Source organism: Taeniopygia guttata, chromosome 1A (assembly GCF_048771995.1).
Source record: "Taeniopygia guttata chromosome 1A, bTaeGut7.mat, whole genome shotgun sequence".
Taxonomy (NCBI): Eukaryota; Metazoa; Chordata; class Aves; order Passeriformes; family Estrildidae; genus Taeniopygia; species Taeniopygia guttata.
Window position 1 is genome coordinate 61217075 of NC_133025.1, and position 27719 is coordinate 61244793.

At 38.3% G+C, this 27719-nt stretch overlaps 1 protein-coding gene across 5 annotated transcripts in view; it reads left to right on the top strand.

Annotated features, from left to right (window-relative positions):
* Positions 1–27719, top strand: part of PHF21B (PHD finger protein 21B) — a 122227-nt gene that overhangs the window by 79181 nt on the left and 15327 nt on the right. For 4 of the 5 annotated variants that reach the window (XM_030263378.4, XM_030263379.4, XM_012569277.5 and 1 more), the window contains 4 exons: positions 10749–10841; positions 17651–18001; positions 19773–19895; positions 24218–24269. In XM_030263378.4, coding sequence (XP_030119238.1) covers positions 10749–10841; positions 17651–18001; positions 19773–19895; positions 24218–24269 — 619 coding nt within the window. The remainder of the gene's footprint in view (positions 1–10748; positions 10842–17650; positions 18002–19772; positions 19896–24217; positions 24270–27719) is intronic. The other variant, XM_030263380.4, reaches the window with a different exon arrangement.

A 27719-nucleotide genomic window follows, 5' to 3' on the forward strand; every position in this document is an offset into this window, starting at 1 on the left:
ATATAGATCCTTTTAAAATAAGGTAGGCACCAGGCAAGGTAAGACAAACCAAAATTCTTTTTGTTGATCTTACAATCGGGCTTCAATATCAGTAATTTCAGAAAACAGTTTCAAATTTATCCTCCATTTGAGCATAACCTTGCATTGACATGTATATAATTCACATGTCTTCAAAAGGATGAACCATACCCATGTATCAGTTTGCATTTACCTGCTTTTCTGTGCTGGGGTCATAATCTTTTTGACTCTTCTAATTCTTTGGCCAAATATTGTCCTTGGAGATTTGATCAGTTAAGGCAGTACCATCCCCACTGTTTTTGTGCAAGGCATTTCGTGAATGGGTATGACTGTTTGTCTGGGGGGGTTTCTCCATGAGATCTTTATTATAGACCTTTGTATAGCTTCTTTTTCTTTTTTTATTTTATTACAACCCCAGCTCAGTGACTTGTGTCAATAAATTTGCACATGTAGGATATTACAGACAATTTGATTGTTGCATCCCTCACTGAATCAAACAATGAGACGGGCTGGGTTGGAGATGTGTTCATTTTTATTTGCAGGATGACTGCAATAGCAGTGATTGAATAGGTAATACCAGAATGTGAATGACAGCTTTGATAGGATTAAAGCAACATTGTGCTTCCTGTAGTTTGCTGAACTGGTAATGATGATTTAAGGGGTTTACTTAAATATTAACTATCCTTCTGGCTGTGAAATAAACACACAAGTCAGCATTGTTTAATGTAATATAATATTAGTTTTTCTTTGAATAATATCTTAGTGCACTAAGATTTTTTAAAGAAGGATATTGTAGCCTAGTAGTAAGAATACTGTAGAAATTTGACAGAGATGCTACAGGGATACTGTGGTTTTAGAAGACTGTATATGGTAATTAACTAGCATTTGCTCTAATGAAACCCCACAACCCAATTTGCTGTCTTCACATTTTCTTTAGGGTAAAGTATTACTATATTCATTTTCCCTCACACTTGTCTTTTCAAAATGCAAGCCAATCCTGTATATTCTGTTGACGTGTAATTTTTAATCTTTCCTGTAATACAGGAAATTAGATATTGCATTTGTTATTATTGCTAGAAAAGGACAGCCCAACCTCCCTAATAAGTATGAGAAGGTAAAAAGCTTCAGGTTTCTGCTGTATTTGTGGTTTTAAGTAGGTTTCAAAGCCAGAGTAAGTGGCTTTGAACCATCACTGTGATGGCTCAGAATTGTCAAGCCTTGAGGAATATGAGCTCCAACTCTCATCCTTCTAGCCTGAATCCAGAAATGGGTTTTGAACTTAGAAGTTATTACATAGAACTAGAATTAATTTATATCTTGGAATATCATTATGTGTTTACACTTCATAAATTTAAGTTCATAAATCTTAATAACATAGTATTTCTCAGAAAATTCTATGAGCATTGTCAAATGTGTGAGTTTGGAACATCTCCACTGAAGCCAGGTCTAGAGAAGCTTTATTTGTACCAGAAGAATTAATCTAGAAGATACATCACTTGCATGTCTTTCACTATTTTCCTAATGACAGTACAATAGGCTTGGCAAGCTATTAGTGATTTTTGTTGTTGTTGTTATTACTACTATATTTTCTTTTAAAAGGGATGTTTCATAAAAACAAAAACCCACCAGCTTTTTGACATGTTCATCCTAATTTTTACATTTTTTCATTTTTCAGTATATGGGTGCAGAGTGTACAGAACTTCCATATCTGCATGCAGAAGATAATTGAGTAGCTTCCCTTATCAACATTTAGTTTTTGCAACCAATGGCACAGTATAAATAACCCTGTTTGAGTAAGAGCCTCTCAATCTAAAAAGTTACTAGCTATTTCATGCTGTAAGAGTTCCTTTTATAGCTTCCTGGCAATTATTTTGGATTTAAGATATCTTTTTAAGAAATAAGAAAGATGGAGGGAAACTTTTACAAGGTCCTATAGTGACTAGGCTAGGGAGAACGGCTTCAAACTGACAGAGGGCAGAGTTGGATGGGATATTGGGAAGAAATTCTTCCCTGTGAGGGTGGTGAGGCCCACGTTTCCCAGAGAATCTGTGGATAGCCTATCCCCAGAAGTGTCCAAGGCCAGGTTGGATGGGGCTTGGAGCAATATGGTCTGGTGAAAGGTGTCCCTGCCAATATCAGGGCATGGAGTAGGATAATCAATAAGGTCCCTTCCAATCCAAGCCATTCCATGATTCCATGATTGTCCAATTTAAAAAAAAAAAAAAAACCAAAAAAAAACCACCAAAAAAAAACCCCCTCTGTTTTACCTCTGGGAATGATGTGGGTGAAGTCCTGATCTTTTCAATGGTATCCCTATGGATGTACACTCAGCCTTTCATTGGGCTAAGACTCATAAAGTCCATGGCTCTGCCTCCATGAAGACTTTATTGTTGTACCATCTGATTTGCACAGTAGGCAAGCTCAAAAAACAATGTATTTTCTCTCTCTACCTTTTATTTCTAGCAAAAGGGATTTAGACTAGATCTTTGGAAGAACTTCAGTGCTGAAGTGAGTCTGGCTGCATGGAGATCAAACATCATCAGTCTCTGCTCAGTAGCATTCAGGCCTGGGCCCAGGTGAAATCTGGGGATGCCTCTATTTTTACCAGTTGTATTAAAAAAAAAAAAAAAAAAGCTTGAACTGGGGCATTGTAGGAACTGCTGTCATGTTAACAAGGGTGAGCAACAAGGTGACCAGAGCATTGATTGGAATTGTTGGTTCTCTTTTACCCCAAGTGTTCTCTCAGCCACTGGGCCACAAAACCACATCCTTTCCTCTGTCACTGGCTAATTTAGCAGAAAAGCTTGGAAAAAGAGTCTTTTTTCAAGTATGTTCTGATAGTTAAATGATTCACAGTGCCACTTGTGAGTGTAGGATCTGAAATCTTCCTACTCTGGAGTAGGTGGTTGGCCCCAAGAAACTGGTTGAAGGAAGCGATGAGAAGCAGAAGGAAAGGAGAGCACAGCATTTGTGGAGTATGTTTTGAATTAAACTGGTTAACCACAGATTGGTCTCCAGAATGGGGCTCAGGGAGGTGAAACTCCATGGGAATGGAGCAGGTCTCCTGTTTCAGAGCTAAGTACAAACACATGGAATCAGTAGTGCAGCAAAACACATCAGTGCAGCATCTCAGGAAGGAAAGGAGATTTTCTGCTTACTAGTTCTAAAGTTTCCTGGCTGTATCATTGAAGGGAAGCACTAGTGCTCACTTTGTTATAGTATAACTCTAGAAAAGTGTTATGGGTAATATATTGTGTTCTGAAAGGTATGCTTATGTAGTCACACACATATACATATATACAAATACATAAATATATCTGTATATATTTATGAATTTATTCATATAAGCATAAATGTACCAAATCCTTTTACTATCTGAACATAAAAGAACAACCATTTTATTTGGATCATCAAAGAAACAATTACATTTGTAAGTGAATACTATAGAGTTTGCCACCCTCCAAAACTAAATATGGCTATTTTCTTTTACTAGAAGACAGCACCTACATAGCACTATCTGCAATGATTTTTCACAGCTGCAGTCCTAGAACTGTGGAATACCAAAATTAGGAATTCAATAGCAATGGTAATTCTACTATATTGTGCTAAAGCAATATTTTCCATTGGGTTTTGTTGAAGAATTAGTAGTTTAATATTGCTGAGCAATCTGCCTAAAAAGTATAAAATGTATGCTTATGGGATGTACTGCACATCCAAGTTAACATTTGCTGAGAAAGTTGCTGCTTCCCTTTTTTTATCCTAACAAACAATATTAACTGCATGATTTTAAAATCAGTCATATTTATACACACTCTCTATAGAATTCAGGCAAAATTTTATTGTACTTTCCCAAGTTCTTTTTTCAAGGAAGTAACTTTTGGTACCAACATCCAGTTTTTATGGCTGAACTGATATAGCAGCTTCTTTTGTCATAAAGGGCTGGAATTTTCATTCCATTTTCTTTGTGGGTTCTGTCATCCCCCCCACCCCTCCTCTGCTTTTCTCTGCCACCTCAGCTAAGAAATATTGTTTTTCCCCTTGTCTTTGTTCTTTTGCTTATTGGATACTTTCTGAAGCAAATTCAACCTTCTTCTGCCTAGCAAATTGGATTGGCTTAGCTCAGGCCTGACAAAAGGTACTGTCTGGAAGCAAACAATTTTGTTGCCTCAGGTTGTCACTTCCCTCATGTTTTCCACTTCTTCTGAGTGACAAAAGAGCAATAAAACACTCAGAGCAAAGAGTACGAAAGCTGCTCTGAGTCCAGTGGGTGCTAAGGTGAAATCATATGGAATTCTAATTCTTCAGTAGCTGCTAATAGGCTGCATGGGCCATTCTGGTAGGTGAGGATTCCTAAATCACCAAGGGATGATGGGCATTTCCTCCTTTATTTTTAATCCCCTTGCCTTCCTTTTTCATCCTGTAATCTTCATATCCTGCAGCTGTGGTAGGACAGTGGTGCTGTGGTAGCTGCTGGGTCTGTTGAAGATTTCCACTTGAGGCAGAGGCATGAAACTGCTTTTTGTGTGACATTGTTCATACATTTTCCCTTTACTCAGGAATATTTCTGCAAACTCTGAACGTAGACTAGGTAATTTGAAAACATTAGGCATTAAAAACCAGATCAACCTGGAACAGCTGAGTAGTTAAACAGCAAACCTTTAATGAATCATCTGAGCAAGAGACTATAGGAGTGATCACAGCTGCTGAGTCTTGCTTCACCTCATTGGCATTGTGCTCATTTGTGCAGGAGCTGGAGACTTAATTTGTTAAATATGGTTTCTGAATAAGGCTACAAATCACAGAACAGGTATGTGCATGCTAATTCATTTAGCACATCCAAACTTTTTTTCTTTTTTATTTTGGTTCAGAAATTTGGAGTGTGAGTTAATGCCTATGGAAAAAATACTAATAAAAATAATTGACAATAAAGTATATATATATATATATATATATAAATTATTTGTAATTATTTTTATTTTAAAAATGGTGCATTAAAAAGAAAAGCTACTGACCAGTAAATAATATGGTGCAAATTGTGTTTAGGAATAGGCATTTGGCACAGATGTCTCCTTGTGTAAGTAATCAGCAGCAGGATTTCTGAAACAGAGAAGAATGTGGGCTGTATTCATTGTGTTTTTCCTTTGCCAGAATACATACCTATGTTCAGAGTTTGTATTTTTCAGTGCACCCAGATGGCAATGTGCACGTGGCAAGAAGTTGAGATAGTGATTTTAAAATCCCATGATAAAAGCAGAGATAAATTGGGTGGTGCTCTGAAAAGCCTGGGAGACACAGGAAAAGCAGAACATTGCTTGCTTCATCTCTGCATCTTCTCTTCTGATACCTGCATGAGATGTGATACCACCTTGGGCTTCCTTTCAAATGAGTGGTGATGAAAGGGATGAGTACAAAAACCTCAGCAGCAACTAAGAATTTGGTTTTCAAAGCAGGTGTGGAATTTAAGGTGGTACTTTGCCTCCTACTGATTGTGGCTACCCTCATGCAGAGAGAGCTGTTCCAGGACAAAAGTCCAAGTCGTTGTTAATTTGCTATAAGAAGAGTTGGTTTAAATAGTATTTTTGGTGCCAAAAGAAAGGATAGTTTCAAAACTATTGATATTTTGAAAAAGCAACAGGACATGTATTTCCAATTATCTACTTCATAGCAATCATAAATTGCATATGCAAGCATGATTAATGAATTCTGAGTAAAGGGAGAGGAACTGGGGAGAACAAACACTTTTAAAATCTGTAAAGTAGACCTTTACATTTCTATGAAATTCCAAATAAATGACTGCTTACACAAAATATGTGTCTGAAATAACAGCCTCTTTAGAATACAATGAAATGTGAAACTGATACCTTATTCCATCTGTTTATTGGAAATGCTACACACAGTGATTTCACCAGATTCTGGAGAATGAAAAATTATTTCCACCGATTTTTGTGCAAGTTGAGTCTAAAAGGAAAGAAAAAATATGTATGTGAACATGTCTTACAGAGGCCTCAAAGTTATGTCCAAAGGCCTGTTGCTTTTATTGGTGGACTCTCTAGAAACATGATAGTATTCAGATGTTTAGGTGAACTAGAGCACAGCAGTTATCCAGGATTTGTGAGGGAAGGGGCAGAAAGTTTTAGGTCAAATCAACCTGGAGGCTGCATATAGTGCTTGGCATTTATATAAAGCAAGCTTAAGGTTGAATGCAGCATTCAAGTTGTAAAATGGATGTAGAATGGGTAAAAATCCCCTGCAATTACTTCAGTGATGATCCATTCAGGTTAAGAATTTTCATCTTTGCTGTTGCCATAGCAATCTGTTCCCCTGTCACTACCACATTAAAAATCCATTCTGTAAAACTGTTGTTGCCAATACTGAACGTGTAACAGACAAAAAGATTTTTTTTTAATAGCTTAGGTTCAACATGAAGAAGACCTAGATCTTAAAAAGATACATATGTTCTTTAAAAAGAAGATTAGCATTTCCATAATTCATTGCAGGAACACAGTATTTGTGCTGCAGTATTGGTGTCAGTATAAAATAATTTGCAAATAATCCAGCAATGTAGTGTCAGTTGAGCTCAAATAATTGAACTGTTCAGCTGAGATACAGCAAACCCATATGTTCCTAAGTTAAACTCTTATTTTGGTAACGTGGTGTAGAACTGAATGTGTCTTTAACCTTCTGTTGCTGGTTGAGTCTGATTCTCTTCAGTGATTGACTGGAGTGATTTTACTTATCCTGGTGTAATTCTGGAGTGGGAGAACAGTTATGGCTCCTAACAGCTTCACATCTGTGATGTAATCCTACAAGCTCTGCAATGGGTTTGTACAGAAAATTAATTGTAGCAATAAGTCCTTAAGCATTTGTTACTACATCTAGAGGAGAGGGGGAAGGCAATTTATAATTCAAAGCAAACATAGCAATGGTATGTACCCAAACTGAGTAAAATGCAAATATTTTTCAATAGAGATACAATATCTAGATACATACATATGTGTGTATGTTTGTGTGTGAGCGTGTATTCATTCAGGAGAGAAAAGCAGAAGCTTGCTTAAATCACAAATAGTACTAGATTTGAAAACTCAGGCATTGACTAAATAAGTTATAACCCAATAGCTGGAAACTGAATGTATGGCCCTTAATCTGATCACTGATAATGTAGGTCTCATCTTTGTTTCTGCTGCAGCATCATTTTATCCTCTGATCATCTCTAGACTTCATCCTTTGAATTCTTATTCTCTGCCTATGCCATACTTCTTTGTTTCACTTTTTATGTCTTCCACTTGCTACTCTCCCCACACTTCTATACCTCAGTTGTCTTTGAGAGCCTTTATCCTGCAATAGTGTTGATTTATTGCAGGAGAATCATGGGAGGTTCACAGAATATTCTGAGTTGAAAGGGACCCACAAGGATCATTGAATCCAACTCCTGTTGGTTACTCCTTTGGTTAAAATGTAAAGCATTAATAGAAATGACAGTGATAAGTGATCATCTTTTATAACTGCACTTGTCAATATCTCCTAAATTTTTCATATTATTCATTTTCTTTTGGTTGAATGCAAGGAACTGCTTTTTTTTTTTTTTTTTTTTTTTTTTTGTCTTGTAATGCAACTGTGTCCTCTTGTTTGGGGACTTGAGCTATTTTTTCCCATTTTAAGTTATTACTATTATCTTAGTGAATAAACTGACCAGGAAAATGATGAATTCATTTGGATCCCCTAATCTCTTTTTGCAATTTGAATGTGACCCTTTGGAACGTGCTGCTGGATGACATTTTACCCAACAGAGATTGCAGGTCCCCTTCACAATGGGACAGGAGTTGGAAATGTCTTGTGTCCCAGCCACCTGTTTTCATGCCCCAGCTGTCCAGATCATGGTGAGCCTGATGGTGCAAGACTTGCCACTCACTAATTCCACATTATCGTTTTCATCCATGGGGACTTTCTTCTTTTCTCCTTCTTCTTTTCCAGTTTATCCAAGGAGCAAGCTGGTGCACATTCTTAAAAACTCCTAATTAGCAAGCTGAAAAGATATTTTTCTGGCAATACTTGACCTTTAAGCATTTTGTATGGATTTATTGATACAAGCAGAAACAATAATTTAAAATACTATTTTATGAGTGTAGAATAGCAGCACTTTTGTAAAGATAAATGAGTTTCTTATTTCTACATTTACAGCTCTGAGCATTTTAATGAAAAAGGTCCATAAAAGTCAAAAATATTTCTGAATCTCTCCTTTGTCTAAGGCTACTTGGGCTTTTCTGGTGACCCCCTGAAACATCTACAATGTGAAGGGATGGGGAAAAGTGAAGAGCCAAATTTCAGTTTGCCTCAGGTTTGATTGTATGCATTTAAACCAGACTTATTACTTTATACAGCTGGATTTTTTTCAAATAAGACAAATACATCCAGTGTATTTTCTACTGTCTCATTCACTAAACTTTACATGCAGAAGCATTTTGGAAACTCATGATTTTTTGCTAACTCTTACCTCAACCCCCAGCCCTGGACTGGAACAGAAAAGCTCAACCAACACATCCCTCAGTGCAGGAGTTACTGGATAATGAATACCAATGCCAATCTTAACAATTGGTAACTCTATCTTACTTAACATCTCAGTAATTTGACTCCTGTCTTTATAATCAGTTCCCAATTTCATATAGTGTCAGTACTTGGTATTTTTACAGCATCACAGAATCATTAAGGTTGGAAAAGACATCCAAGATTATCAAGTCCAACCTTGGACTGAACACTACCATGCCAAACACAATGTATTTTGTTGTCCAGTTTGGAAATCTTGCAAATCCTTGTGTATCTGTAGGAATAGGAATATTAGAATGTGCATTTGCAAGGTCAGAGGCAGAGCCTTTAAAGCACAACTTTCCAGAAGGCAGAAATTTTTGGTTTTAACTTTCTGTACAGGGTATCTGTGCAGCCCAGGAGTAGTGGTGCCCCTGGTATTTCCAAGTATACCTTGGACTTCACTGTGTGGTGAAAGAAATTTCTTTTGGGACAGTAGGAAAATATAGATCCTGCTTGTGATAATCTTTCTGTAGCATGAGTTGGAAAGTTCACTTTGGTATTTACCCTAAAAAATTGGAATCAGGGCTGAGTTGATTACGGTTCATATTGATATTAAGCAGGAATTTGTGATAAGTCTAATAAATGCCCATAGCAGCAGGTGGCAGCTCAATTTCTCCTTCTCCCCAGACTGCAGTAGTTCATCGTGTTATTCTTGCCAATGTGTGAGGCTGTGATAGGGTAGAGAGGGCAATGAAGTTGTTCAGTCAGATCCTTCCCATTGTTTATAGTCCGTGTATCACCCGATAAGGAAACTGTGGCAGAAATACCCCCTTCTGTTCCTCATCCTGCTGCCAGATCCTTAATTCCTAAAGCAAGGTGTAATTTACTTGTTTTATCATCATCCATGGATGGAAATGCTGCTCTCTCTGCCCCCTTTCTCTCCTCTCTTGGCTTGAGACAGAAATTTAATGGAGTATATTTATCCAGGGTACTGGTAATCCATGAGTACTCAAGAAAAATTGTCTTGCATGTTTATAACTGTTCAACCCTCCTTGTTGTTTTAATCAGGCAACTCTTCTTCAAATGTTAATCTTTGCTGAATATGCAACATCACACCCCTAAATGTCTCTGACTGGAGTAGCAGAGGTAAAAATATAAACACTCTAGGAGAAGTTTATTGAGAATATTCTGCCTGAATACACTTGTTATTTCTTATGAAACACTGGAGACAGAATGAAATAGACTGTTTTGCCACTCTCTGAGTGAGGTCTGAGGAGAGTATATCAGTATGGATATGACACAGTTTCACTTTCCTTGAGCTGATTATGTTATAGTTTCTTTACTACTGACAAATTTCATGACCAGATTGGGGTAATAATAGCATATTTTATCTTGCTGGCTGTGATCCAAAATCTTGGTTCAGAGGAGAGTTAAATTTAGAGAAATTCAGTTGAATCTGTGTTTTCCTCCATATTAGCTATTTCTAACAGCCTGATAAGATTTTCTCTTTGGTGATTAAGTGCCACTTGCTGTTATGATGACAGTCATATTCTTGCTCATAGTGCTGTGTCATCCCAACAGCAATAACAAAATGCTAGATAAAAGTTACAAAATCTTATCTTAAGAATATTGGCCAGTTAACCAAAGTATGAACTTTTGGTTAGAAACTGTGGCTTCCCCATCCTTGGAAGTGTCCAAGGCCATATTGGATGGGGTTAGCTGTCTTCTTTACAAATATAGCCCAATCATAAATTTATAAGCCATCTGCTTATTCCATCCTATCTTAAATAAGCTTTGAAAAAAATTTGGTATACAACTGAGAAAAGGGTGAGTAACAAAAGTAAGCATGGATAGCAATAAATGCTGTGTTGGCCCAAATGGGTGTCAGCTGAATGTTGTGTGGCAGTGTGCTGTAGCAGATTTATAGGCAGCTTTCCGTTTTAATAATTCAGTATTTACTATTTCCTGAGGCACAGCAAACATCTCTTTGTGACCCTGGCTACCATGAAATGCATCATTGTACCAATACACGTCACTGTGGTGCATTTCAGATCTTTTTTGAAAACAGTCTGGTGCATAGAGAGCCTTCAGCCAGGGCAGCTGGGGAGAGAAAAAGAGCTGGAAGGGAACTGCTAGCTCAGAGAGATTCTGTCTGGGAAAGCTTTGCAATTGTTTTAAGCTGTGTTCAAATGTTTTTCTTCCAACAGACTTTGGGAACTATCACTGCAGTGCCCATTAAGGTTCCTCAGGTCAGCTCCTTGCAGAGGTTGGCAGGACAAGGACCAGCAGTGCTACCTCAGGTACAAAATACAGTTTCAAAGAGGGGGTTGTGTCATTTTGTACATATTCTCTGCTTCTATCTAGTGCCCAGGCCTGGGTGCATCAGCACACTGGTTTTGCAGAGTTATGTTTTTCTTCAGCCCATGAAAAAAAATTATTATTCTGGGAGCATACTGATAGCACAATGAAAAACTATAAAATGTAATGTAGATTCATTGTGGAAGAGCAAAATACATATGGTGAAATGTAAATTTATGCTTTAAAGTTGAATCACAAATCAAAGAAGTGAAAATCTGCAACTCTGTAATTAAAAGAACAGGTGGAAGTGTTAACATTCCTGTTCAAGATTTAACCCCATGTTCTGTTTCACTGACTATTTGCCTTGTCTATCCCAATACAAAGTTTTGGCCCAGCTAACCCAGGTGCCAGGCTGAGGAAAGATTCTCTGAGTAAGAGTGAAAGGAGAGTTGCACTCACTATTTTTTAAAATGTTTCAAACTGTCTTCTTTTCTGAACACCACTCACTGTTTCTATAATTATGCATTTTATTCCCCATTTCAATCCTCTTTCTCAAATTTTTTGCATGTCAACGAGTGTTTTGCTGCAATTCTATGGTTTGCTCTTCACATTAGTGATTATTGAGTATAAACATATTTCTCCCACTGTGGCACTTAGAGCTCTAGTTCTCATGTATGAAAAGTAGAAAAGTGCTGAAATTGATGATATATAATCTTCTTCAGTCACTTGCTGCCGGTCCCATGCCACATGGGTGGCTGTGACATTCACATTCTCTGGACAGAGAGACATAATTCTGTCTCTCAGGAGAAGCACAGAGAGAAGAAGAGAAAACAATCTTTATCTCTGCTCCTTTGTTCCCCCCATGTGGAATGTGGTGTGGAGATTGTTTAGCTGAAATGATGGCTGGATTGGATTCTGGTGAAGGTTGTTTGGGTTTGATGAGCAATTGGACCCAGCTGTGGCTCAGACTCTCAGTAGAGGGTCACGAGTTTGTAGGTAGGTAAGTAAGAAATATGTAGAATAGTATAGTATTTCCTTAAATAGTATATTAATGTAATATAGTATAGCTTTAATAAAGCTATCCTTCAGCCTTCTGATCTGGAGCTGAACATCATCATTTCTTCCCTGCAGTCAGGCTCTGCTGCATTTTTACAATAGGTGGCACCATTCAGCACCTCTCTTCATGCAGGCACCAAAAAGGAGAAGCTATTGCCATCACTTTTGCTCTTCTGTTCACAGCATGGCTGGCTACAAGTGGCTAAGCAAGCAGAATTCACTGCAAGCCATGGCAGCTCCCAGTGCCAGGATGGCCCCCAGCAACCAAGCCAGGGCAGCCACCTCCCTACACCTCAGAAGAAAAAAGAGGAATTGTACACGCTTTTTCTTTGTCAAATATATCATCACAGAGGCATTGCTAACTACATCAATTGGCTTAGCAGCATGTCTATTTTCAGAGCCAGCCTGCAATTGGTTTTTTCAGGCATGCAGAAAGCTTCTAGCAGCTTCCCACAGAAATATCACTTCTGTGGCTGGCTTCTTCCCTTCTCGCCAAAAATATCAAGCCATGTAAAACCAACCCAGTGTTCAAAATATTGATAACATTTTAAATAAAGAACTCCCACCTGACTGCCTTATGCCAATATCCACAAAAAAGCAGAGCTGGCAGATTCCCACTCCAACATCCTTCTCAGCAAAACATCAGTTTCTGTAGTATCAAGCAAAGATGAAGGAGAAGAAAAACTAAATTAGATTGATTTCTCTTCTTAAAATCTGCCCAGGGTTCTATTAGCTGCATGTCACCTTTACACTTAAGTTAGCTGTCCATGACTAACAACTGAAATACCAAATCATGGCAGGTACACAGCACCTGGGAGATGCCTGATGGAGTGTGTGCAATTTGAACACGTGTGACAATACTCCTGAGTGACTCCTGGGTTGTGTTGCATGTAAACTGAGAGACCAGGGTTTGTTTTGAGGGGCTTGTTGCAATTCTGGCCTTGCTGAGTTCTGCTCAATTTTGCTGTTTTGATCAGATTAAGGTTTCTTCTCTGGTCTGCTCCATCCAGAGCAGCAGGACTAAAAATGTGGGCTGGAGCTGCTCATTGGGTTTTGCCCTGCATTTCACAATGTCCTTCTGTAGGTTCACAGGCTAATATTCCAGGGATATGCTAAAGAGTGGCTTAACTTGTATGTGAACATGGGATTCACTCATTCTGGGTCATCTTGCCTGGGCTTTCTGCAATGAAGAGTAACTTCTTTTTTATGTAGCCCCATCAAGGAGAAGGAAGAAAATAAAGAAATCTTCCTTGTGGGAAGAAAATAAACTATGTTTATTTTGACAGTGGTCTTAGACCAGGCTGAAAATAATAGGAGCTTATTGGGAAAGGAACTAAAAATGAACCAAGATGCAAACACATGTATTTGAGTGAGTGGGACAACCTGGATTTTAGCAAGTGTCACTGTGTAAATTTAAGGAGAATTTTTTTTGTGCCTAATTTTTACTGATCAAAAAAGAAGAGGGAGGGAGTCAGTCCTCAGCTGGCATAAATAAACACAGCTTTACTGAAGGCAGTGTGCATCTGTTCATTCTGGTGAAGGATATGATTACCCCATATTGCACTCATTTTATCAGCCATTGCTAATGTTTTCTGTGTAATCCTCTACAGTTTTCAAGAATGAAAGCTCTGGCTGCTGCTCCCAGCACTTTGCCTCTGTGACATATGAATTGTGCCAAATCCATTTTGAGTTTTTGTTTTCAAGCTCTGAGTACAAGGGTGAAGTGAAAATAAAGTGTGAATAATAGTCTTTCTCTCAAAGGCAATGTGATACTGTGTTGAGCTGAAAAACTTACTTTCATACAGATCAGCCCTGCTAGTATGAAGGGCTGATGGATGCTGAGCATGATCCAGCTGATATCTGATACAGGGAAAGGGGAGGGCTCCTCAGTGTTGCTGACAAAGCTATAACAAGATCCAGGGAATGGAAGCTGAAGTTAGGCAATTTCAACCTTGCTATAAAATGCCAGTCATGAGCATTTAAAAAAACTCCATTTTAACAATTTCCTCGTTAAGAAGTCTTTAGTATTTTCTTTTAAAAACAATCTTCAGTTTCTTAGAGAATTATATGGCCAGCCTGTGAACTGAAGGATCACAGTGATCCCTTTTGGGTTTGTAATTGAAGTACACTGTGTTAACTTCCCTTCTTTCCCAGGCCTGAGGGAGAACACATTTACCAGAAATGCCCTTAACAATTCTCATATCACCTGCAGATATTCACAGATGCAACTGTTCTAATTAAATCCTGTCCTTTAGGACTACATAGGATTGTCCACAGAGATTGGAGGAACTATGTGACTTTCCTCCTTTCTCCTTTTTCCCCATACTTGTATAGGTTGGATCTTGAGGGCTTCTCAAGAGTAGAAGTTCTTGGTGTAGAGAACTCTGTAATCAGCTATTTCTTTCCATTCAGAGTCCCACATATTCACAGAATTTCTTTTTTCTGTGTTGGGTTGAACAAAACTCCAAGTGTGATGTACATCCCTGACTGAGTTATGGGAACTTGCCATTGAGATGTGTCTCTTTGGTGGCTCCAGTGATCTCAGTCTTGGATAGTTATCAAGATGATCATCACTTGGGAGTTCCTAGGATCACCTTGGGAAATGACCCATCTCCAGCGAGTTATGTTTATTCATTTGTAAATGAAATCCTCCTCCTTCTTGTCAGCGGTGGTTTTGACCTATGTGAGGCAGCCCCTTGTACTCAGACTCGCATGCTTTATACAAGTATTTCTTGGCAATATAAAACATTACATCTATATATCATTTTATAGGCACAAATTACCCATATTACACATAACATTAAGGTCCCAGTTCAGTGGCTGCTCTCACGAGCAGAGGCTCACCCCATGCAGAAGCAGCAGCTCTAGCAGCAGCAAAATTCTCTTTCCCAGCAGCTCTGATCGTCCTCCTCCAAAAACAACTGAGAGAGGACCAGTAACTACACCCAGCCCCTTCCCCCAGCCCTAATCCCCCAGCCTCCCGAGTGAAAACCCCCCAAAAAACAGAGTTCCCCCTTTGTCCCAAGCACCCAGCAATCAGCTCCCACCAGCAGCTCAATGGGAAGAAATTCCCCAGGAAATCGATTGCCCATGATCATATTTTCCTGTGTCAGCAGTGACACAGATCAGGCTCTCCCACCTCCAGCACTCAGCAGTTCATTCACCTCTGCAGTATTCAGCAATGTGTGCTCTTGAGAGCTTGAATGACATTTTGGTGAAATGGAAGCCTTTGAGCTTCATATAGGGACATCTGGATGGAGCTTAATAATATGGGTTATACAAGAAGTCATGTTAGTCACAGGAGCTGATTCTTTCCTGATCTGAAACTCTTTAAAATGTATTAAATTAGAAGTTGCTGAACAAAAGAGCACTCTGTACATCTCTTATTTCCGTGTCTGAAAAGCAAACAGCCGCCACCTAGTGGGTGCTCAGATTGGAGAATATCTCCTTGAAAAATGTGCTCACCTGCACATCTGAGAAGTACCGGTCTGAGCACTGCCACATGAAAGGAAATGAAATGTTTCTGTCATTCTGGATATTGAGGAAACTCAAGAACAACAATTAGGATGCAATAATATATTTATATTTTATATATATAATGTTTAGGAAAACATTATATTCAAGAAGCAGCTCTCTCTTCTGCATTTTGAGCCCTGGTAGTATCACATTCTGACAGCTGTCAGAAGTTAAATGAAAGATACTTGGGGAAAGGAGTGTTGAGCTACAGGAGAATTGTTACTTGCAGCAGTTGACAAGAGTTAAAGTGGTTTTTTTTCTTTTTTTTTTTGGTAACATACATGCTATTTCTCTTACTTTCTCTTTTCTACTGTTTTGCTCAACTTTGGTGCCTTTTATTTCTGGAACTCCTGTGACTGAGACTGGTGGCATCCAGCCTGTGCTACTTTCAGTATAAAATCACTTTTTGATACTCTGTATGTGCAGGGCAGTCCCTGTCCTGCCCTAGCTTTATTCTATCTCTTCTTCAGTGATTGCCAGCTTCCAAACTTTTGCTAGTGCCACTGGCCCCCGTTTCATCTCCGAGATTTAAGCTACAGTTTTACCATGAGGGAAAGGAATTGATGCTACCTTTTTCCTTCTTTTTTTTTCCTCTTCCTAGCTGATACCATTTATCTCCACAAATAACTGTAGCAGTTTGGGATTTTAGGTGACACTTGGCCAAAAGTAATTAATGTAGTTATTTATTAAATAACTTAGTGTTATAAACTTAGTGTTTATATTCTGAGGGGAACATTGACGGGTATTGGAGCACAGGGGGCTTCTGCGTTTGCTTTCTGTTTTGGATTCACACTTGCATGCCCTTGAAATAAATGCTATTTTCACTTTAAATGATTGTAACTTCAACTCAGGAGTACCTGAAACTTTTGTTTCTGTAGTCAACCCTTTTTATTGCTCTGTTACTGCAAATAAATATGGTCTCCCAAGGTTAGGTAAACTTGGCAGGGAGTTTTCAGAGGCTTAGTCCATGAAAGCAGCTATCCCTCTTCTGTGTCACATGGTGGCAGAAAGTGCTCAGCATATGCTCTGTGATGTACCAGTTTGGTATGTCTTATCAGGTAATTTCAGTATGCAGCACTTTATAAAGAATTTATTATTTTGGAAAATTAAGTTTGTTTCATCATCTGTACAGGCAGAGCTTATTTTGCAGTGAAGTAATATGTGTTCATCCATAACTTGCAGGATGTGTATTATGGGTGTGTGTAGGATTCACTGAGTAGATCATGCAGTAGAAAAGATAATTATATAGCTGGAATATATATAGGCATTTAGTTTTAATTAAACTTTTGATAAAATATAGAAGTTCAATTAAGAGTGACAGATACAGTAGCTCCTGGTGGACTACATGACAGTTTTTGGCTAGAGAAACTCCTGAACTCATGGGTTTAAACCAATGTATTGTAAATGCAGGCGAACCCAATGGGAAGAAATGACAATGTCTGACTCAATTCAGAAGGCTGAATTATTTCTTTATTATAACTATGTTAAAATACATTAATATACTATATAAGAGGAGGATACTAAAACTACATATTACTTTCTCTGATTCAATCTCTCACTCTTAACACAACTTGTGACCCTCTCTGAGAGTCCAGCCCCAGGTTGGATTGGCCATCAGGCTCAAACAATCCTCCCCAGAATCCAACCAAGCACTCACCCCAGGTAAACAATTCCCCAAACACATTCCACATGGAAAAAACAAGGAGCAAAAATAGAAATTGTTTTCTCTTTCATTTCTCTCTGTGCACCTCTATGAAAAATCCTGAGAGGGAGAGAAATATGCTTGCCACACCAATGCTTTGTGCACTACTTTTGAAAATAAGACCATTAACTAATCATGGATATGAAGCTAATTACAGAGTACTCCCTAAAACTACTTGACCAAGGTATTTGTCTGGTATCTTAACTAAGCCAGTCAGATAATTGTTACAAGAAGTGATTGCATTAAAAAAGCGAGCAAAGAACCCTTCAGTTACAGTCAGTGTATTTTGACTGTGGTTCACTGGAGTTCTGTGTAGTTTTGCATCATTTCACAGCAGGTCTCTGAGGCTTTCCAGTGTCACCCTGAAGTTGTAAGTTGAACACAGCGTGACACACAGACAGACAGAAACTTGCAGTTGCTACATTCTGTTTTTCTAGATGCTCCTGGTCCATGATGAATGCACTTAGAGCTTCTACTGGGAGAACTCGTGTGTGTAGAGTTTGTTCACATGCCTAATAACACCTCTCTTGTTTGTAGGTTAGGCCAAAGACCCTGATTCCAGACAGCCTCCCAATCTCCCCGTGCCGAGACCAACCTTCCAAGCAGCCTCCCACCTTCCAGAAGGCAACCATAGTGAGCATCAAGAACCCCAGCCCTGCCCTCCCGACCGCCAACAACACCGTCTGCCATGTGCCGACTCACGCCAGCCAGCCCCAAAGCGCCGCCGAGCCCGCGGCTCTCTCGTCCCCTCTGAGCGGTGCCGGCGTGGCCTATGCCATCATTTCCACCTCCCCCAGCAATGCAGCCCCCCTCAGCTCCAGCGCCGCCGGCTCGGGGGGCAGCGACAGCATCAAAGTGCAGCCGCTGCTCATCAGCACCGACAGCAAGGTGAGTGCCTCGGCAGCAAAGGCAGGAGCCGTGCTGCAGGTACAGCAGGATATTGCCCTGGGAGCGCACAGCCAGTCAGTGATCTCTTCTCAAACAAAACAATCAGACAGCAATGGCAAAATTCTTACACGGACGCATAGGAGCTAGCAGACTTTTGTCTGTGTACAAGCCTGTTTTTTACTGGGAAAAAAAACACATCATTATGTAGGCAGATACTAACAGGCCCATATGAACTTCTCTTTCCTTAAGCCAATCCTCACCAATAAAATCCCTGATTTTATTACAGGCTCAGATTTCCTATGGACCCACTCTTCAATGATACAGTGATACTCAGTTTATTGACTGACCCCAGGGAGTACATACAATAATCAGAGATTCCCTTCTGCCCTTTCAGGGGAAGACCAAACGAAATGAGATCCCAGGGTTTCAGAACTGACCAGGAGATGAATCAGTAAAAAGAAAAAAAATTCAAGCTATGAATTACTGCTTTCATCTTTGTACTACTTTTCAGCATTGGAATGCAAGAACTTCACCACTCCTATACCATAGACAGATTCCATACAGGCTGCTAATGTACCAAGCTTCTGTATTCACTGTAATTTACTGTGGTTTAATTATTTTTTTAATGAATTACTGTAATTCACAGTAGTTTCCTACTGGGATCCTCCTACTTTTGGTCTTATTGGCAGCACAAGTTCTCATACAGCACTAAAAAAATATATAGGATTGTAGGATGGCTTTTAAGGTAAATAAAAGCAGACATCTCTTCCCCGTTTCTTTGACATAAATTATTTTTCTTTTACTTAAAATGGCTGCTGGCTCAGAAAACTAACCCTTTTAATGCTCTTGAATCTTCTAGAGTGACTGAGTTAATGTATCTAACACTTAAATGACATTGACTGAAAATGAGCAATGAAGTAGATGGAAAAGGCCTAGTGTTCAAGTCTAATAATCTTTATCTAGAAGGCAGTAGTCCTTGGGAAGTCCTTTTGAAGCTTCCACAGTCCTTTTGACTATAGGTATTAAGTCATATGTGTAGTTCTTTGGGCAGAAATTAATTCCTTTTAATTTAATAGCTTCTAGATAATGTGACCTACATCATGTAACTCTTCATGTGATAATTCAAATATAAGCAGCTGGATATACTACGATAAATGTGTGAAGGAGGTCTGTGTCGTAATCCTATCGGTTCTAAACAAGACCTAAATTTAATTTAAAAAACATGTACTTTATTTAGTTTACAGAAAACTGGACATCTACTGCTTATAACATGTAAAGGTTAAGGTCTGAAGTCCGATCTCAGTTGTGTGAGGAGTTCCTTCTTTCCCATCCTCATGTACTTACTCTGAAAAAACACTGCTACAACTGAGATCAAACTGGGCTCGAAGTTTAGTAATCCCATCTCTTCTACTTGTACACAAAATAAAATCAAAGGAGAGACCTTAAAATCACTAACACAAGTGCTAAAGCGTGGTTTCTCAGCCACCTTCACAAGTCCTCTAAATAGAAAGTGCCCTAATTTTCAGAGGCACTGATCAAATGACTTAGGCTGTAGCAGGTTTATAATGCACCAATAAGAATTAATTTTTAGAAATTTAAGGATGGATTTAGGACCTTAACCTAGGTATCCTGTTGTTTTCTGTTTTTGACTTGTGACTTACATTTCTTATATGTAGGGTATCAAGTAACCCTTCAAAGAGGACTCAGAGGTTTCAGGCAGAAAAATCCAGTTTCATATAGTGAATTCTCTTATTTGTACATTGCTTTTTAGGTTATCATTATTCAACCTCAAGTCCAAACCCAGACAGAAAGTAAACTGGAGACAAAGAAATCTCCTGAAGAGTCAGCTCAGGGACTGCCTGCTACCAAAAAGAAAAAGGAGGAAAATCCAGAGGTGATTTTTTTTTTTTTTTAATTTTTAATAAATGAGCTACAATATGGTTAAGTTATGGGGCCAAATCTAAACATTCTTCCCTGTAAATATGCGATTACTTTATTTGTGCTTATGGGTCTGCCAGCTGTTCATCTCTCAATCTCTGCAATCAGGGTAATTTCTCTGTCAGAGAGTGCCCTGACAAATTTGGTTTGCACCATTCAAACCTTCCGCTGTCACAAAATGTAAGACTTGGAGGTCTCATAGTACCTAAAGGTCTCATAATAATCTAGGCACCCCATGGCTGTAGCTGAATTTCTTGTGAAAAGTGTATACAAGATTAAGATATTTCATGTTACCAAACATATAGCATCAGATTTAGAGGCTGCCTATGAGGTGGAATTAACATTTCTTTAGTAAGCTGAGCTTTTAACATCTTCTTTGTAATGAATCTTGTGATTTTTAGATTGTATTAATAGTTTCCTGCATTTGCTGTGTACATGTCTTCCCATATGGACACAGATTCTAGTCTGAAATACATTAAAATCCTTTAAATTTATTAAGAAAATAGAAAGCAGGTAATGAGACTAAATCTCTTTTGGGAATTATAATTTTGATTTAAACTAGAACTATGAACTGCAGTTCTTTGTAGAAATGGGATCTCTCTAACAGACATTTTGGGTTTCGACTGGCTATGTTCACATTATCTTAGGTGTAATTTTAGGGCAGTTTGAGAAGTTATACAGACTGACTCTACTTCTTTTGTGGAAATGCTCAGCTCCTGTGAAATCTTAAACCTCACTGGTCTAATAAATGTGTAGCACAAAAGCATCCTTGGAGCTGTAGGTTTAGGAGGATTATTGCAATATAAACTGTGTTACTTGAGGCATGCATGTGGTCAAATTTTTCACCATTTTAAGAGGTTCAAATGGTTAAAAAAGTATTAAGGATAAATATTTTAGCCCAAAATATCACAGCTCTATGTAGAAGCTCCGCAAAACTATGCTTGGGAAAACTCCCACGTTTAAAATCTGACCTTTATATGAATTTGCATTACCATGAAATGATGGGACTGTAGAGTCCTATTTTGTTTAGGCAGGTATTTCCAAAAACTTCTTTATTTTGTAGCACCTTATGGGCAGAAAGACCAGGAGGCCCTGCTCAGAAACTGAATGCTAGGAAAAACCATCAATTTTTCTTTGCCTGTAACTTATCCCCATGGAAAAATAATTCATAAAAGCCTTCAGAGAGATGCAGGAGGAGGCATTTGGACTGGGGACACTTTTGTTATGGGATTCAAAAATGTCAGATTTTCATGACACTGCTAACTAGAATATCTCAACGACCTTTTTCTAACCACAGACACTGTTCCTGTTTACTGGAGGTCTCAAAAATCTAAATTTTCTGGGTAGGGTGCTGACACTATGCCCCTAACTATGACAGTTCTTTTCATAGATTTGTTGCACAGCCATAAATAGGTCTAGGGTTAATTTCTTTTGTTCTTTGAAAGTAAACTTTAATTGATTATCATGTATTTATGCAATTAGCGTAATTAGAACTAACATCATAATTAGTATAAATACATGTAATGACATAAATAGAACATATAATTACAAAATGAAATGCTTTTATGAATATCTTTGTTTTGCTTCATGAAAAGACATACTGTGCATTTCTAAAAGCACTCATGGCTTATAAGCAGATTATTAAATTTAAAGCAAAAATAGCATGGTATTTTTAAAAAGAAAATAGGCACTCAAGGCACTTCTCACTTTTATTTATCTTCAAAGCTGAAAACTGAGGCAGGAGCTCCAATATGGCTCCATACAGAACTTGGGAGAGACTGGGATTTAACAAATCCCACTGACAATTTGAAAGGAGCTAACCAGAAATAGTCAGAGTTACAGTAGCCAGGAATCCCACATGCAGTTACTGGGTGTTCCTGAACAAAAGAGAAGAGCAAGGATAATTATTGTCCTTAGCTCCTGCCTTGGTCATTCTGCTGCTCAGCCCTGAAGCTGATCATGGACTGAGGAGGAGGAGGAGGCCACCCACTCCTTTCCATCAGTGGGGCACACCTGGGGATGGAGAACAATGATGATGGATCCAGTGATGGGCCTTCTCCCACTTCTGTAAATAATAGACAAATTACAAAAAGGAGCTGCTCCTCCAGAGAGAAAATACCCTGGACATTGTTTTTTGTTTGGGGTGGGTGGAGGGTTAATATTTTCTTTTTTCTTGAAGAGACCTGAGTTCAACACAGAGAGAGAAACAGAATTCTGCCAAAACAGTTTTGATCATTTAAAAATTCCTATTAGCAAACTATCTGGCAATATTTTAATTCTAAAATGTTGTCATCTAAAAGAAAAATTACTGCCCTAAATACTGGTTATTTAGTTACTGGTGTTCTAATTCTTCCTAAGCACAAGAGACATATGGCAATTGTGAGCTAAATGCTAGAATTAAGCCTGGATTGAAAATCTGGAGGAAAAAAGTCTTGGTTTTGCAACTTCCTGTACAGAGGACAAACAATAGACCCTGAGATATTTGAAATGAAAGTTTTGCAGTGGAAGTCAGATTTTGAGTTGAATCCAATGAGCTGCAGGGGTGTGAAATAGCAAAACCCACAAAAACAAGTAGGCTGTTAATATAATATGCTTGTTCAAAAGAATACAGATTGTACTGGGATTTTTTAAAAGGAACTGTCTTTCAAGTCCCCATAAAAGCTAACACTTCCTGTGTTTAATCATGAGATTAAACATTATCAATTATCAAGTCTACTTGTGATGGTTCTTCATATTTTAAGCAAGTATGTTGCATTTAGTTAGATACACATTCAAACAATTTCAGCAGGAAGAGAGGACATTGTTTAGCAAACATTCCAGTACACAAATTCCAGTTGAGGCATCAGAAAACATGTGCTTTCCCTAGGGTTTAACGTTGGGGTAATGCAAGAATTCCGCACTCCATTGAGAAAACACGCATTAACTATTCCAGCTTCCTGGTTCTATCCCTAAATATTGTTACTACTTTTGCTCACAGTGCTGAGAATATCCTGCCACTGTTACTTTTATTACAGACTAATTTTTACTTGGAAGTGTTGAAACTTGTTCTCCTGACACTATTTGAATGAAACAATGTTTTGACCTTCTACTGCTTAAACATTGTGTTTTAGTTGGACCTAAACCTAAACATTTTATTTGAGGTGTGATAATTGCATCTTCCTGTGGCCTTTGTACACTTCCTCAGGCTTGGATTGTGGGTTTTGCTTGCTTGGATTTCCCAAGAGCTTGAGTTTCATAGTCAGATTGTCTCTCCTGTGGAATTGATCCTCATGAAAATCCAACAAGATCATTCAGCACAGCAGAAAGAGGAGGCCCCCAAAGCCCCAAAAGTACCACAAATGTGACTGAAAACCAAGGAGTTCAGTTCAGTTTATGCTTGGAACAACACAGTGTCATTTCAGTTTTCATCAGAAACATGCAATAAAAATTTCAGCAAATCCTTTCGGCAAGGAAAAAATTTCCAGTGAGAAATCACTGACAGAAAATTTAGAATCTTTTCTAATATGTGTCCTATCACTGCATCAGCATGTTCTGAAGAGTTTTTGGTATGAAGCTATGTTTTGTGCATATTTGGTTAGAAGAGTTGTGAGTAATATTTTAGATCAGATTCCGAGCTGAAAAATGAGTTCACCAGTGTCATTGGGAGATGTTTGTTCACTCCCCACGGAGGAAAAATATTGGATCAGTACATGTCTTCACAATCCATACACATCATGTTATTTTTAAAACTTGGGACGAGAAATTTCTGGGAGTTTTTTTGGTTGGTTGGTTTTTGTTTTGATTTGATTTGTTTTTTAATGGGAGGGGACTTTCAGTATGCTTCTGATGTCTTGTTTAGTGTTGTACAATTTATACCTGTTTCACTTCATACAGCTTGCTCATATCCAATAAAAGCAGTGTGTCATGTCCAGGTTGTAAAAAATAATACAAAATTACTTCACTAAAGAATTGAGTAGCAATCCAGCTAGCAATGTGAAATTGAACTGATTGAATTGACTGAATATTGGTCCTGTGCTGTGTAAGATCAGTACTCATTTAACATTGCCTTCAGACACCTTTGGCCTGCTTGAGTTTATATAGTCATACAAGGAGAACCAGGCATATCGCAAAGTTAAACCAGGCAAATCTTCAGTTAAAGTTCTTTACATTACTATGCATTCAAATAAGATACATTTCTAAAAGGCTTTTACTGGATTTATTCTGTCAATGCTAATTTTATTTATTTTCTTACCATGATCATTATAGTAGAAAATCTAACACATTTATTTTTTTCCGTAGAAAATTGCCTTCATGGTAGCACTAGGACTGGTTACAACAGAACATTTGGAAGGTAAGGTGGCATATGTTGATTTACAGTTCAGTTTTTGAGTGAAATCTTTTCTGTTGGTTTCTCTGCCAGAGCACATTACTGAGGATTGTGTTCAGATGGCTTTTGAATCTCTCCAGAGAATGAGATTCCACAGCCTCTCTGTGCAATATGTTCAGAGTTCTGTTAGCCTTCTGGAAAAGAAGTTCTTCCTCACGTTAAGGATGAACTTGCCGGGCATCAGTTTCTGCACATTGCCTCTTGTCCTGCTGCTGGGCACTATGGAGCACAGCCCAGTCCATGCTCTGATCCCTGCCTGTAGATATTTATGCACATCAACAAGATTCCCTCTCCGTTTTTCCTTCTCTCATTCTCAGAAGGGCAGAAAACCAAAGAAATTAAAGTGAAAAAATCAGACGAAAAGTTACCTTTGCACAGTTGTGCCTTTCAGTCCCACAATAGTGGGTGACCTCACTTAGCTGTGCCTCCCACTCCGTGGCAATGCTCAAGGGGCAGGAGGACTGGCCCTGCAGCCAGCCACCGGCTTGGCACAGGCTGGTATTTGGACTCACTCACTCATCGTGGTCCTCTGCTCTCTCCCATGTGAGACGGACTTCCAGTTTTTGAGTTGGCTGTCTGTCACCTTTAGAGTTCATTCTTTAGAATGGTATGTAAAATAGTGGTGAAAATCTGGCATTTGTTTCATAAGATTTTACTTAAGACTACTTCTCACAAAGAATTCCTTCCCTCCAGTTTCCCCACTTAGCCAAAAACTTAACAAACTTCCTGTGGAATCCTGTGTTTGCATGAGAGCATCTAGCGTGTCTTCTCAGGCTCCTGAATAGGACTTCAAACAAATGTTGCACATAAACTAAAATCAGCATCACATCCTTTTTAGTTTCCTTCTCCAACCTTCCAAAATTAGCTTGCAAAAGTCAGCAGATTTGTATCTTTCTTTGCCTCAGCTTAGTTGTTCTGAAATTATAGATGAGAGGGGTTTAGCAAATTTGCCAGTGGTGTGAGACAAGCTGGGGAGGCAGAATAGTTCTCACGGACACAGATGATGCAGTTATTGGAAGAAAAGATCTGCACCCTGATGGTTTTAGTTACAAGCTCAGCTACAACAAGCTGGTGTGATTCTACCAGTAAAAGGAGAGAAAACTGGTATCCGTGTCAGCTGACAGTGATTCTTGATCACGAAAAGTGTTTAATGGCAATTGATATTTATCACCCATCCCATGGACCATGGTAAACAAAATACTTAGGAATTTCCAGTGCACTGAGTTTAAGTTTTATGTGCTTTAGACTTAGGAGCATGCTTAGCTACCTAACTATCTCAAGGTATCTACCATTTTTAGCTTGATTTCTTTTTACTGAGATTTTCAGTTCTTTGGTTTTAAGACAAGTTGTGAATTAGTGATAAAATACATCTGAATTGTAATGTCTCTTCAGTATATACAGCAGGTTTCCTGTGGGTCTTGTTTCCATTTTTCAGTGATTTTCCTCTTTAAATCTGCATTTTTAAAAATAATTTAATATCCCAGTGACTGAGAATTGGAAAGCAGTTTAAAGAAATTTTAAGCCTTCATAATTTTTAATCCCTTAATGGTCTTGGATTGAAATAGAAATCAAAAAGCTACAACAATTTGGGGAGAAGATTTATAATCCAAAAGTGCAAATGATGATTGGTTCTTGTTTTCTTTGTCTAAGGAAAACAGGACAACATTTGAAGTTACGTGGAAGTACAAATTATGCTTACAACAGAGAGGACTTAATTTTGAATAATTCTATATGCTCTGATTTCATTGGAACTAATAAATTGTTTGTGTGGATTTATTGCTTATGTTCAAAGTGCCAAGCAGTGCTCTTCTCTGTTCTACACCAAGTGTGGAGATGGTAATTTTGAACCAAACTGCTACAACACTCACCATGTAGAATCAATTGTTGAAGACAAATTCACTTTTTATATTTCTACTAGCAGTAAATAAATGGTTTCAACCAAGAGCTATTTACTATGGAAAGGGTATTTCTTCATCAGAATTGGTGATTACAGCTGTCAAAGATTTCCTTATAGCTTTCACATGCTAAAGGTTATTATTTTACCGTGTCATGTTTACAGTTCTCAGTTATTGCTATTTATCAGGAAGCAGTGGTCATTATAAAGTTCAGTTTATTTTAAAACCTCTAATTATTTCTCAATTTCACATTTTTGGAGTTTAACTCTATCAAGATTAGATCATTAAAAGCTTATTCATTCAGTATCTCTAATTCATAGTGTTGCAGCTTTTCATAATTTTATTCATTCATTTTCTGGTGAAGGGCTGTGATCCACTTCTATGTGTATTTCTCTGTCTGCCTAGAAGCCTTTTCATCTGACCTTCACCCAAGCATTCCCTGCCTGGGAAAAGAGCTCTGTTCTGCAGGGCCTGAGTGTGAGACATCTTTACCAGTAAATGAACACAGATGCTTCCACACACTGACAGTCTGCAAGGTACAGCTTTCCCTGAAGATAAATTGCCATCACAGGCTTCACAGGATGACCATGCAGAGTGTTTATTTGTGAAGGCAGCAGCTCAGTGGAGTTTGGCCTCCAACATAAAGCTGTCTTTAAATTCATTCATCTTTGTCAAATGTATTACAGTTTAATTTTTCCTGTTTGGTTTCTGTTGTTTTTTGTTTTTTTTTTTAATTGATAAGCTAAGGAATAAGATAGCTGAATTCTGTGATGCAGTGCATTGTTGTAATATACTGAATTTCTTTCTTTAGGCTATTACAAACACCTTTTAGTATTACAATTTTGTAAAAAAAAAAGTGGTAGAAAGTAAAACTTTAAAAGAAGGACCTTTAGTTCAGGTCATTATAAGAAAGCATATCCTGGTTGACCTAGATTACTGAAATATTTATGATTTCATCAATCAAAACAAATTTAATTTAACTTTATTGCATCCTGTTCTGAAAAGTACGCAATACTTTTTTAGCAGAAGTAACAAGTAACAAAAGATAGCACACCAGTGTGTGCTTTTGCTCTGTCTAGGTGTAATTATTGACAGAACTGCTCTTCATGTACATAGATTAATGGTATTTTTGTTTCCATAAAGAAAGTGTTCTCCCTCCCTGTTGGCTGCACAGGGTATTGTACATCTGGAGATGTTTCCATTCATTTCTCTCTCTCTCTCTCTCTTCATTTCCATCTTTCCCTCTACTATTACTCTTCATCCCAGGCAGCTCTTATCTCTGTACCGTAGCAATGCCTCTTCCAAAGCTGCATTCCAAGTATCTGCTGTGAATTATGTTAATGTGATGTTGCAGTGGTTACAGCTGAGGCACTTAGCTCACATCTCAGTGCAGCTTCAGATCACACATTTCTTGGTGGTGAGATTCTGTGCAGCCCCTTGAGCCACATGGCAGCATGTGACTGTGTTATTTGAAGTGTCCTAGGAGAAGACATCTTCTGAACATGAGAGGTGACATGTC